A 14,277-nucleotide genomic window follows, 5' to 3' on the forward strand; every position below is an offset into this window, starting at 1 on the left:
AAAAAACTTTACCAAATATTAATGGGAAATTATTACAAAAGTCACAAAAAGCAAGAGAAGTTAAGATTACAAAACACTAGTTTCTGACCTTGGTCCCAAATGGTCATTGCAGTTCCTTGGGCACATTTCTTGCCTTCCTGCTCTCTAAGCTCCTGGTCTCCATGTACCAGAATTCCTATTATTTTCTATTACATGGATTTGGTTTCCTGGGGAACTAATTGTTTTCCAGCCAAGTCCAAAAGTCCACATTGCAACACTCCCACCATCTAATAATGACAATAAGAGGAACTCATATATTGATTATGTGTATAGGACTTTACATTTGCATATTTTTCCCTCACACTATCTCATTGAACCTACTCAACAACCTTGGGGAGAGCTATTACTGTTATCATGACTCTTACAGAGTCAAGTAAACTGAGGTGCAGAGACAACTTGCTCAAGTTCACAAATCTAGTCAATAGCGTATTTGAGACTCGGGCCCAGGCTTTTTCTACTATATTCCAATGCCCAGATGCCAGCTTCCCTGCCAAACCCCCTACAGTTTTGATTTTTTGGAAAGAAGGATACAGTTTATTCACATCGGGTCAGCTGAATTCAGAGCCATGGTAGCTGATCTCACTCGCCTTCTCTCTTGCTGTCTTCCAGCACAGAGGCTGGAAAAGCCAGATCCTGTGTTCCAGCTTCCTTTGCACACAGAGATGGCCATGAGACACAGTTCTGGCCAACGAGACACGAGCAAAAGTTTGCAGAGGGGCTTCTGGGAAAGCTCAGAGCCTTTCTGGGAACCTCTTAAGGGTGGCAGAGCAGAATCTAGAAGGAGCCAGGGTTCCTACTGACTTCATTGAGCTGCTGCACCAGCCCTAGGTTTGCTTACCTCTGGCCATGGAAGAGGAACAAACATGTATCTGTTTCAGCAACTGTTTGGTGTCTTTTTACCTGCATCCCAAAGCATTATTAAATGATACAAATGGCTTACTATGCATATGGCAGCCTTAGCGATAGGGTCTCTCTGCAGCTTATGAGGGGCTAAGAGGTTCACTTCTGCTTCTCTCTCTGCTTTCCTTTTATGTTCTATAAGCCTTTACATGAGCTGCCCAGGGCCTACCATATATAGTTCCAGAAAGACCCACACAGAACCCTAGTGCGTGACAAATAGCTGCACACAGGGGGTGTCTCCATAGCAACTGCCCCTGGCAAATCCCCCCAAAGGAGACTGAATGGGAAGCAGCATCTTAGAGCTCCTCCCGGAGGCCCCGCTATAACACAGTGGTTCATGTTTGTGTGTCGGACTCTTTAATGTATTTATGAGGCATTCATTGCTGGCTCGTGAATGCTCTAGGAATAAAGAAATCTAATCTCCCATTTTACAGGTCAGGAAACTGAGACCCAGAGACGTTAGATGGTTTTATAGATGACACAGCAAAGCAGCACTTGTTCGCAGATTTGTGTGACTCTAAGAAGGATGCCCTTCTTACGTCAACAAGCTGGCGGCAGGTAGAGGGAGGCTTTTCTCTTACCTGGACCACTTGATTCTCCTACAGAATAGGTTGCTAAACCCTTTCATACAAAGGGAAAACTAAGCCCTATGAGTGAAAAAGGATGTATTTGCATTGAAGTAGAGGAGGTGGTTGTCTAAGTGGTGTAATTTGAAGGGTAGTGAGAAGAGCCCGAATCTAAAACTTAAATGAAGTAAAATCTTCCCCCATCTGGGAGCTTAATATCTGAAATTCCACCAACAGAGTCACTCGTTTGAGTTAAATATTGTCCTCATACCATTACCCACCTTTAAAATAAAAATATCATAGGGAGAAACATCATAGTGCCAAATTAGTAATAATTTTCTCTCTTCTGTCAAAGGTTGTTACCAGGGCAGCCTAAGAATCACTAAATAAATGTTTCATGAAATTCCCAGTTTTGCCTGGCATTTATACTGTACTGTTTAAAAGTTGGGTTTGGGTAATTGAATTATGTGTTCTCCATAATTAGGTATGTGACGTTTGCCATGTCTGTGTAATTTCACTTATCTGAAAAATGGAGAATAGTATTATTACCCCTTGCCGTGGAGTTGTCGAGAGGATTACCTAAGAAAATGTTTCCAACTACTTGACACAGTAGCTGGCAAATGATAAGTATTAGTAAGTATTAGACATAATTTTCTGTAAATACCCAAAGTACAGTAGCTACGGGACCCAAGAGAGAGCCCCATGAGGATCTAGACTTTGCTCTGATAAAGGCAAGCACAGTGGGTGGAGAGCAGGTGGTCTGGCTTCCTCCTAGCTGTGGGGAAGGCACAATAGCCAGGTGTGTGCTGGGCAGGAAAGGGAACACGATGCCCAGGCTTCCTCTAGGTAACAAAGCGAATGCAAAACAAGGATGAGTGCAGCACATTCTCTGAGGTTGGTAGGAAAATCAACAGATTTCTCTATTGGTGCTAGGCCCTTTTATTGCCATATCTGTCCTCCACTAAGCCTCAAAAGAGCTCAGTCAGAGACTCCCTTTGATGACATTTTAAAAAAATTACCTTTTTGTAATGCTTTCAACCACTGACTTCGGCTCTCTTCATTTGATGCATACACATAGAGAAGCCCATCTTTATAGACAATCTGGAAAGGAAAAGATTTGGTGCATTTAGATATAATTGTGTTATAGTTCACTCTGGTACAACTACAAATTTTTGTTATCCAAGAGAAACACTGAGTTTGCCTATATAATACACATTAGCTCTGGAATTAGATTTTTTAAATCTAGTTATTTTTATCCTCCACCCCTCAGTTTATATTATCCCAGACACCTCTACGCTTTGGAAAATCACGGCAATGATGCATCTGACAGCAGTGAACATTGAGGCCTCAGCAGGAATGCCCTGGACCATGGAGAATTATAAAAGTATAAAATGTTAGACATTACAGGTGTCTTAGAAGTGTTCTGGTCTATCCACCAACCCAGTGCATGACTGTATTTATAGCCCACTGGAAAATGTTTATCTGCTCTATCCTTGAAAATATGTTCAGGGATAGAATGTCCTTTACTTTTGCTGTGCCATCCTTGCCAATTTCCACTCATTCTGATCATTTTATGGTTCATGCTTATATTGAGTGAAAATATGTCTCCCTGTTACTATACTCCCTTGGGTCATGTCCCACCCTGGGAATCCCCAGTATAAGTCATTTTCTATTCCTTATGATACTTGGTGAAATGTTTGAACATTCCAGTGTCTTGCCCAGATCCTTCTCTAGTTTATTCAGCTTTTGTGGGTAAACAATACAGACCATTTATTAAATACCAACTAGTTTCTGGGCTCTTTCCTAGATAATTTAACATTTTAATTCCCTTTCAAGTCTATAAAAATATATGATTATGCCCACTTTGCAAATGAAGAAACAAACTCAGAGGTTGAGAAGGTTGTCTGTGGTTACGCAAATATAAGCAATGGGGCTGGGAGCTCTGGCGTTCCAAAGCTCATGTTCTTTTGAGTATTCCATGCCATGGTGATACTCATTTGAAGCATCTTCCATGAGCACACTATCCTCCGGTTTTTCCCAATTGGGCAATGTTCCTTTTTTTTAAGTGGGAACTATGGACTGTTCACTGACTGGATTATTTTATTTTATTTCATTTTTTGCCCACTGTTCCCTCATAGTAGCACAGGGTAGTCTGACCATTGGAAGAACAGTCTGTCTGTCTCTAGAGCAGAAAGATAAGTTTTCTTGATATAATAAAAGTGGGGCAGGTGTTAGATCGAGTCACTTCCATGGGGTACTGTAGGCACCCTCTCCGTAGGAGACCAGTGTTTGAAATACTTCAGGGTAAAATTCAAACTCCTTAGCGTGCTATGCAAAGCCATTTGTGATATGGCCCTGGCTACCTCTCCAGGCTCGTCTCTCACTCTTTCATGGGGCTCCTTAATTCTGAGCACCACCCGGATTTCTCCAAACATGCCACACTGTTTCACCTACCAGGGTCATGACATCTGCTGTTTCTTTGGTTTCGCTGCCCTTCCTGTTTTTGCTGGGCTAAACTCCCATTGTCCTTACCGACCTGAGTGTCACCTCCAACAGGAAACCTCCCTGACCTCTGGGAGTGAGAAGTGCAGCTTCTCCGTTCTGGGACACCATGGCTACGCTGCCGCCTTCGTCTTAACACTCACCTCCCTGCATCGTAATGCTCTGTAAATGCCTTGGGGACAGGGGTAGTGTGCCTAGTACCTTGTAGCATATTGGAAATGCTGCGCAATGTTTGATGAAAGAGATCATCAGACCCCAAGGCAAGTCAGAGCACTAAGGCCTACACACTCATCTATCTTTCTCTCCCACCAGGGAAGGCAGGTTGGTGGATAGAATTTTAGCAAACGGCCCCAATCCCATCTGGGGATGTTCCAGATTCAGAGAGAGGTTGAGAATGCTCTCTATGGTTACACAGATATAAGCACCTGCCATCGTCTTAATGAATCATTTAGCAACATCTTTATCCCCTCCAATACTGAGTTCATAATAGCAAATATTAAAAGGAGAGTCATCCATCCGATGGAATGTTATCCCTCCCCTTACCTGAAATGGGTACTGTCTCTCCACGGGGGTCTGCTCCTCAAGATTTACTTTCTCCACACATCTGATTTTCTTAATCTCAATTGATCCTTTTCTGCTGCCTCTTTTCTGAATTAAAAGGAAAATATAAGATGCCTCGCGTGATATACAGTGGTGCACAAAGAACAGAATCAAGTTAACGTTACACTTAGGAGGGAGATTGGGAGATGAGATGGGCACGTGAGAATCACTCCAATTATTCCATAATAGTCAAAGTCTAATGATGAGAGAATATATTTTTCGAGTGTGGACATAAACTCCTCCAAGAGCAAGTCTTCAAGCAGCACTTAATTTTTTTTGTTAATCTTGAAACACATTTCAGATCACCTGCCATATGGTTAATCTATTCAGGAAGATTAAGCATCTTCATCTTGTTTCAATTTTATGACAGTATTTCAGTATTTCTACTGTGATAGAATTCTCAGCTGCACAGAAATAGTCTTACTTTCAGCATTTGTTAAGACAGGGTTTCTCACCTTCAGCACTATTCGGGGCCAGATGATTCTTTGTGGTGGAGCCAGCCTGGGCACTGTAGGATGTTTAGCTGCATTCCTGGCCTCCACCCACTCGATGCCAGTAGCAAACTGCCCCCCTCCCGCAGTGATGACGACCAAAAATGTCCCCAGCCATTGCCAAGTATCCTTTGGAGGGCAAAATCACCCTCAGTTGAGAACCACTGTTCTAAAGTTACAATTTGCCTTAGTAAAGTTAAGCAATGTTTGAAAATGCTTTATCTTGAATTAATTATAACTTGGCTAAGAAAAGACAATGTGATGAGTACAAGTTGATTTTTACTGTGTTTGCTAAGAAACCTGATGTTTCCTTATATTAAGCACTTTGTGGAGACTTGAGAAAAATAAGTAGCATTAAAAACAATGAAATAAATAGGGTCTCACCATTTTGTCATATTCATAGTAGGAGAGGTTTGTTTTGGTCAAAACAAAAAGCCGCTCTTTGTAATTATTGGGTGACATTTTCTTCTTTTGCTGTGACCTTTTGAGAAGGAGTTCTTCTAGAATGGATTCTGTGTTCATATTGTCGTCCTAAATAAAATAAAATGATCAGAATGAATGTTGGCAGCATCTAGCTAGGTTGTCTTTTAGCTTTCATAATTTTTATTCAACTATTTCTCATTAACGGATAATACAAATAGTTTTTTTAAATTAGATTTAACAGTATAGAGGAAAATGCAATGAAGCAGGCTCTTTTTTTTTTTTTTTGCGGTACGCGGGCCTCTCACTGTTGTGGCCTCTCCCATTGCGGAGCACGGGCTCCGGACGAGCAAGGCTCAGCGGCCATGGCTCACGGGCCCAGCCGCTCCGCGGCATATGGGATCTTCCCAGACTGGGACACGAACCCGTGTCCCCTGCATCGGCAGGAGGACTCCCAACCACTGCGCCAGCAGGGAAGCCCTGAAGCAGGCTCTTAAACACACACATTCCTGCACTTTTTTCCTACTGCCTTGGCTTTGACGTGTTTAAATACGTTGATATTTTTATAGCATTTTATGCAGTGTACTCATCTCCCACTTTGGATCATAAATTCACCATCTTCACACTACCTTCCAGACCACCATGTCAAAATTCTCCTTTTTCCTTAAACATTTTAGGGACATCTGTTGAATTGAATTGAATATCATCCAACTTTAAACAATCTGAACTCCAGACAGTTCATCGTGTCTGAAGTAACTGATCAGCTGAAATTTCTCTCCACTAATGTGGCCCATTGTTGGATCAAATTATCCAAACCACTGTGAGACTCTGATATTGTTGTAAATGACACCACAGTCCCTGAACATGATCAGATCTTTAGCATAAAGGACTTGGGTATAATTTTCACTGTTTCTGAGCATAAAACATTTTCAAAAGCTGTCAAAAGAGATTTAAAAGAACTGAAAGAATTGGTGCTTCATAAACTAAAAACACTCTTGCTTTTTCTTCCAAAACTGCATAAAACATTAAAAGTTAAGGTATTTCTGGAAAATAAATGCATTCATTTTCTGGTTCTACTAAGACTGTTGCTTCAACCCTCTGTCTGGTATCAGGTCTAGTAATGAAAAGCAATGCTGAGCAGTCGGCCACAAGAGACCAACCTCCTTATGCTCTTTGCTTTGTGAAATCACGTGCTTATTAGCAGTCAGATGCCCCATCATTACTGTCTTTCTTTGTTTATTGATAATCTGAAGGCAGTTAACTTCACTCACCTTAATTTCCACAGAGCTGAAGAAGTGTGCTTGTAGGTCTTCCACTCTCAAGCTCTAGGCAAAAAGTCACTGCTCTGAGACACCGCACTCATTTTCCCTCTGGCTATGCCAGGGTCGTGCATTAAAAAGAAGATATTTGCATCCTATCTATCACCTGATCAGGAAGCAGCCACACAGTCACTAAGGGGCATGGCCGCAGAGTATGATGGGCCCACTATGGTAGGAGTGGAAGAAAGGGAGACTAAGAAACTCTGCTTGGCGTTGAATAAACCATGGTCAGGCCCAGCCAGCTTCCCTCCTGACATAGGCTACACCACTCTAAAGATGGGAATCAAGCAAATCAGCTTTTATTATTTATCTACACAGTCAGAACATATCTACATGTTCTCCAAGGGCATTGTTCGTCTCCTAGGCAGAAGTAGTAGAAATCTTAGCCACTGAATATAATAAAGACTTGGCCACTTTTTGCTTTGAATATTGTTTTACCTGGAAATAAAGTATAATTCTTTTGTGAAAGTAGAATGGGTTTCCTTTTGAGCCCAGTGAGTGCTATTCTCCATGGCCACTGGTTTCTTTTTCCTGGACTCAAAGATGAGGCAGAGATCAGGACACAGTCAACCCAGCCGGCCCTGGGAAGGCAGGGAGCACGCCTCCCTTCACCTTTGCCTCCGTGGTAACCTCTGCGCACACGCCTGTTCAGATAAGATTATTTTCTACACCCGTAGTCTATGGCCGGAAGAGAATTTGCTTGAAGACTTACTGAAACTCTGGAATGTCTACTTTTTGTGAGTTAAAGTTCCCTTTGGAGGAGCCATATCACACTGGGCAGAGGTGTAGGGAACTTTTCGCCTTTTAAATTTCTCCATGAAAAAAATTAACTAACAAAGCAGAAAGAGAACACTGTGAAAACTCTTGTCAAATGTCTTTTACATCCACAGCTAAAACATTCCTCCTCAAAGCAGAGTGGTAGTTAAATAGATCTGGTTAGTTGAATACGAAGTTAACTTTTCAACACTTATTTTCAGACGCTGAATCAATTTGTAACATTAAGAGCACTGTTTTAAAAATGCAAATCCCAATGTCCAAGGTAGAGCACAGCCCTTCTCGTACTACATGATGATACACATGCTTCTCTGTTTATAGAACTTGCGCATTCATCACATGAAGAATGGTTTCTTGGGGAATTTTATCTAAAAAATGAATATGATGAGCCACTGAAACCACTGACAAATGAAATTCACAGTCGCTTCTGTATGTTGAAGGGAAGAAGGACATCGAGTAGAAAGGAAGGTACCAAGTCCTCAAGAACATTTTCTAATAAATCTCCAAGAGTTTATACACGTCGTTGCATCTAATGAAATATAATTTGTCAAATTTTAACAAAAATGTTTATTCCAAATCCTGCCCTTTGTGAATTTTTTGGCTTTCATCTTTAAAATCATATGTGATATATGTTTATTCGACAAAAGCAAGAACTACAGACAAGCAAAAGAAAACTTAACTTTTTGGTGAACATACCTTTAGATTTTTTTCAAATTACACATGCAGGTGTTTATTTTCACAAAAATGAGTCCACATGCTGTGCATACGTGTCTGTAATCTATGGTTCTCATGTCACACACACCTGGAGCCACCTGCCTCTGAAGTCCTTCAAAGTTCCACTCCCTAAGCTGGATTCCAGAGCATCTTAACAAAGTTCAAGAACCCTGTTTTGATGACTCACACTTCTTTCACCTCCCGATCAGTTTCTTCTGAGACAATACTTGGTTCCTGATCAAGTTTGGACCTGCCTTTCTCCTTCTATTTGCTTCTATCCCTTCCTTGTACTTCCCTCTTCTCCTAGAGTAGCCTCGATTCTAAACTGAAGGCATTTCTATGGTGAGGACTAATTTTTAGAAATGGAACGTCTCGCCTCATATTAGGACAGTAAGTCAACGGGGCTCCAGGGCCACTGTTCACTCAACCGCCTGTCCAGCGACTAGCAAACTCGGCTCTGCCTACCCACATTTAAGGGAAATTCAGTTGGGAAGGTTTTTTTTTTTTTTTTTAAACTAAACAAAATAAAATTTGATCCTAAAGCTAGAAACCAGAAATCTATTTCCATAGAGAAGCTGGTGCGATTTGGCTGGACACTCATATATCACTACCTACATAGAATAGACACATCAATTTGCTTACCAAATAGCTCAGGCTGCCTATTTCCATAAACACATGAAACTAGAAAGATTAAAGTGAAGGGGAGGCCAAAAAAAAAAGCCTGTCAGAAATCAGTACAGTATTTTCTATAAGGAAGTCAGCAACCACTGTGTAAGTTTTAAACATAAAAGGTGCATGCTGAATTAACCAGACTTGGAATCATTATGGTTACTTAGCATTTCTAAGGAAACGATATCATGAGAGTAAGGAGTTCAAGCCTGCACATCTGTGCGGCACACTTGATGTTGAGCCTACAGTGTGCTCGAGTGACAATGAACGGGTTTGAGAGAGAGTTTCAGTAGCTCAGGGATATGCAAGCTTGCTGTGGACTGGTAGACTCAGAAGCCTTCCAAGAGGTGACAGGAGTGTCACTCGTGCACTGTGTCACCCTGACCAAGCCCCTTCCGTGCTGTAAATGTTAGTTTTCTCACCTGTGAAATGAAACGGGTAACAGCTCTTTCACTTTCTGTGACTTAAATGAGGAACTTTATGTGAAAATACTGGGCACGCTATGGGTACCCATAAGTTATTTATGATTAAAAGAGAAAAAGGTGGAGAGAAACAACTCAAGTTAGAGAGGAGTCCTTACTCTTTGCTACAAAAGGCCCGAGGAAGGAAAACTTATTATTTTTCTTAAGATAATTGAGAAAGATATTATGGAAGAGAGGGCATTCAGATTGGACCTTGAAGGATGTGAGTGATCGCGGTGATGATAATCCTGGCTAACATTTAAGGAGGGCTCACGAAGTGCCAGGAGCTCTTTAAAGAACCTTAAAAAGATGCATTTGTTTACTGGTCACAACGGCCCTATGGGGTAGGCCGTAAACAGCCCCATCCTGTGGGGTAAGTTGTAACAAAGCCCCCCTGCGGGGTAGGTTGCAGCATCATTCCCTGCTTATAGCTGATGACGCTGTCACAGGTAAGTAAACCGACCAGGCCACACTGCAAGTGCGCAGGAGCTGGGGTCTGAATCCAGGCAGTCTAACTCCATAGCCCATATTCATTTTATTTTATGTTGGAGAAATATAAAAAAAAATTTAATTGAAGTATAGTTGATTTAAAATATTAGTTTCAGGTGTACAGCATACTGATTCAATATTTTTTTAGATTACATTCCTTTTAAAGTTATTAGAAAACAATGGCTCTATTTCCCTGTGCTGTACAATATATCCTTGTTGCTTATCCATTCTTTTTTATTGAAGTATAGTTGATTTACAATATTGTGTTAGTTTCAGGTGTAGAGCACAGTGATTCAGATATATATATATATATATATTCTTTTTCAGATTCTTTTCCCACATAGGTTATTACAGAATATTGAGTAGAGTTCCCTGTGCTATACAGTAGGTCCTCGTTGTTTATCTATTTTATATGTAGTGGTGTGTATCTGTTAATCCCAAACTCCTAGTGTAGCCCTCCCTGCCCTTTCCCCTTTGGTAAGCATAAGTTTGTTTTCTATGTCTGTGCCCAGCCCATATTCTTGACCACAACGCAGATGTTAGAGAAGGATATGCCAGCTGTGTAACGCTCCTAATCAGAGAAGGCTCTAACCTAAATGTAGGAAGGCAGCCACAGGGTATCAAAGGTGGTAGGAACCCTAGAAGTCATTTTATTGATGCACCACTGAGCCCTGGCGGCCTAGGTGACTTAGCCAGAATCACGACACTGTGACTAGAGAGACACAGCCCACGGAGCCAGATCACTGGTGTCCTGCCTGGGACACTTGCCCACACCATCATGGCAATAAATACACTAAAAGAGATCTATGTGTTCAGCTAAATGTATGACAGCCTTGCTAAAGCCTGTGGTCTGGTAGAACTAGGCATAAATTTGAGCCTGACCAGGTACACGCAAGGGAGGTTTTACTGGAAATATCAGAAAGACGTGACCTATAAATAAGGAACCTTTAGAGGTTCCTTCTTTCAGCAGGAACCTCTCAAGCAGTGTTAAATAGCAAAACTCTAGCCCACGTTTTGAAAACAGGTAAGAACATACAATCTCAGAAGTTGGAATAAATTCTAAGTGGTGCAAAAGGGGCGCAGGAGTCAGGACAGGAAGGGAGAAAGGTATGTATAGTTAATGGGGGCCACTGGATAGCTCCCTCAATTAAAATGTATATTCCCTGGCTGGCTCAGGATGGTGGCTTTAAAGTTTTATTTTTTAGAATTGAGAGATGAGGGTAGCAATTCCTTACCCCTTTATTTGATTTGGTTATCCTCCCTTACTTTACGTATCATTTACCTAAGATTTTGGTAGGTGGCAAGATATTAAAATAATACGTGTGGTGGGAGGGCAGTGGAGGGGGGAGGGCGGGAAGGAAAGGGCAGACGCTCCAAGTGCGGACTGGGTTGGGGGCTCCGAAAGCCAAAATGGTGGACCTGTGGCAAACTTGACCTTCAGATACTTGCCCAAGGTCAGGCCTGCTTATCTTCCTGCTAAATAACTGAACAAAATATGATGGTAAGTTAAACAGGAACAGAAAGCTTAACTCAGAATCAGGTAAAGTGGTTCAAAAATACGACTCTTAAGATGCTGGCCAAAGACAAATACCAGCTGCACAGAAGCTGACGAATCCCCGTTTCATAGGACATTTTGCAGGCGAGAGAAAGTTACAGTTGATCTCGGCATGATACGGACAGAAATCCTTTAACGTTGACACTTGAATCCAGCATTTTGAGACACCATACCTTGGTTGCTCCAAAATGAATTTATGGAAAGCACACACTTTAGGAAGCCATTTTTGCACAGAGAATGCCAATGCCTTTCCTGTTAGAGCTAAAATTTGCTTTTGGTGTGAAGCTCATCTTCAGTGCCTCACAGAGCTTTGCTAAGGCCTTTCCTTCTTTTCAGCAGCCTCTTTCCTTCTGCTCCCTCCCCTCTGCCCAGCGCACCCCTCTGGGCACCTTCCTTAGAAGAAAAGCAAAAAGTGATAAATTCACGTCCTAATACATCGTGCTGAATTAGTTTAACACGTAACACTGCTAAGGATACAGGTTGGTGTGGACAAAAGCACCAAGCTTTGGGGGGTTCAGATCCCTGGCCTGTCTCTATGCTATGGCCTAGCACCCTAGTAGGTGTTGCAGAAACCTGCACCCCTTCCCCTCATCACTCTGTAGGCGAAGTTTTTAAAAAGACCATAGCAAAGTGTAAAAACTGGAGACAACGAGATGACCTCAACATAAAAGTTTAGTCCTCACCCTCCTTCCCCCAGCCCCCTGGGGATAGGAGATACTGGGAGGGGAAGACACCTCACGCCTTCTCTCGTCAACAAGTACCTGCTCCGTGGCTCTGTTACGGCCTTGCAATCCTGGGACTGGTTACCTTAAAATCAGTTTGACTGTGTATTTGTGCCACCGATTTCTAACAAAGAAGTACGTGGATGTTACTCCAAGTGTGGCCCACGGACAGGCAGTATCAGCATACCCTGGGAGCTTGTTTGAAATTCATACTCTCAGATCCCACCCCAGCCCTAGTGCATCAGAATCTGCATTTTAGTGAGATACCCAGGTGACTTATGTGCACATGGGAGTTGGAAAAGCAATGACCTAGAGCACATTACAGTTGTACTACCTTTTAAATCCAATGAAACCATCATGGTCTGCGAGAACTTTCAAAATTCTATGTATGTGGCTGCAACTGTGTGGTTCACCTCCCTCCCATCTTTCTACCTCCATCTAGAATACCCGCAGGCCCCTGACTTAGGGAGACTTCAGGAAGCTAAGAATAAATATTCGTAGCAAAAAAAAAAAACCCATTATAAAGCACAGATAAGTAAAAGAAGGCATGACTAACATTTTTTTTGTCTTTTGGGGAGCAATTACAAAGCCAATATGAAAAGTCACAGAAGGACCTATAATGGAAAATCATCTGAAAAAGGATAGATTTTTGTAAATATGTGTATATATATATATATGTATGACTGACTCACTTTACTGTACGCCTGAAACTAACACAACACTCTAAATCGACTACACTTCAATTAAAAAAGTAAATAAAGGGGAAATAAAGAAAAGTCCTCAAAGGGCAATGGCTTAAGAATAGTATGGAGAAAATCAGCAGAGGAATAGACACAAAGCTAGATCAAGCTGATGGTGATGTACACAGAACCTGACAGGTTCCCTGAACGAGATCTTGAGCTAGGAGGGAATTTCCAGTGACTCTTCTATAGCAGGCCCCCGAATGACATGGTCCCATCCAAAGCCCCCAGAGGAGCCCCAGCAATTTCACCTTCATAATTTTGCACTATTTTTCTTAAAGCACCCCCCTCCCCCCAAGTTTGTGAACTTCAGGCTCTACAACACCCAGATCCGAACCTATTTTCCTGTAGGACGTGACGCTGTAGAGCCACCTGCCCTTCCACGTACCATTTTGCCTGGCTCTGTTGCCCGGGTCCACGGCGGTGAGGTCGCTCTGCTCTTGTAGGGACTCAGCCGCAGCTGTCCTCCTTCCAGCAGCCGCAAATTGCCTCACATTTTCCCGGCTGCTGGGTCAGAAATGGCTGCATTACTCAGTGCCCCCCAAACGTTTATTGTCCTGCAAGGTCTTACACAATCCCACAGGAAACCGCGCTCAACACTTAGCCAATACTTGTTGACCTGATTGAGCGCAACAAAAACGGAGACAAAAGCATATTTCATAAAGGTTCCAACTTTGATAACTACAGCTCCTGCTTTTCCCAGGCAGCTCTCGGGCACATGTGATAACCTCTCTTTGTTTGGAGAGTTCTGCGCTGGAAAGGACGAGAAAACATCTCGGCAAAAGCCCGCTTGTGATGCTGACTTCTCTCACACGAGTCAGGAAACCATGAGGTAACGCCAAAGTGTGCAGAGAATAAGCAATGAAAACTTCAACTCAACACTGGACCCAGGGAGGTCAGAGAGGATATGAGCGAGAAGGACTGTCAAATGATGGAAAAGGAGCACATTTCCACAGCTTAAATTAAGAAATCCAGAAATGGAAGAGAGATGGGTGTGGCTCACGTACCAGGCACCAAAAGTGCAGTGAAAGAATGTGATTATCACTTGAATAACTTATGATGATCACTCTAATGATTTATGACATCACAACTTTTAAATTTTATTTTTTATTAAAAATTTTTTTTATTGAAGTATACTTGATTTACAGTGTTGTGTTAGTTTCAGGTGTACAGCAAAGTGATTCAGTTATACATACATATATATATATTCTTTTTCCAATTCTTTTCCATTATGGTTTATTACAGGATAATAATAAATATAGTTTATTATTGAATATAGTTCCCTGTGCTCTACAGTAGGACCTTGTTGTTTATCT

At 41.9% G+C, this 14,277-nt stretch overlaps 1 protein-coding gene across 4 annotated transcripts in view; it reads right to left on the minus strand.

Moving 5' to 3' along the window:
• Positions 1-13,681, minus strand: part of BMX (BMX non-receptor tyrosine kinase) — a 50,124-nt gene extending 36,443 nt beyond the window's left edge. The window contains exons 1-4 of one of the 4 annotated variants that reach the window (XR_012329388.1): positions 13,350-13,677; positions 5,483-5,629; positions 4,551-4,655; positions 2,525-2,606 (exon numbers count right to left, since the gene is read on the minus strand). Coding sequence is in view for 3 of the 4 variants with exons in the window: in XM_073799582.1 (XP_073655683.1) it covers positions 2,525-2,606; positions 4,551-4,655; positions 5,483-5,629; positions 13,350-13,352 (337 nt within the window). In the remaining variant the exon portion in view is untranslated. Of the gene's footprint in view, positions 1-2,524; positions 2,607-4,550; positions 4,656-5,482; positions 5,630-13,349 lie in introns of all 4 variants that reach the window. The other 3 variants (XM_073799582.1, XM_073799581.1, XM_019925617.3) reach the window with 3 other exon arrangements.
• Positions 13,682-14,277: the final 596 nt, after the last annotated feature.

The sequence above is a fragment of the Tursiops truncatus genome, chromosome X, assembly GCF_011762595.2.
Source record: "Tursiops truncatus isolate mTurTru1 chromosome X, mTurTru1.mat.Y, whole genome shotgun sequence".
NCBI classification, from domain to species: domain Eukaryota; kingdom Metazoa; phylum Chordata; class Mammalia; order Artiodactyla; family Delphinidae; genus Tursiops; species Tursiops truncatus.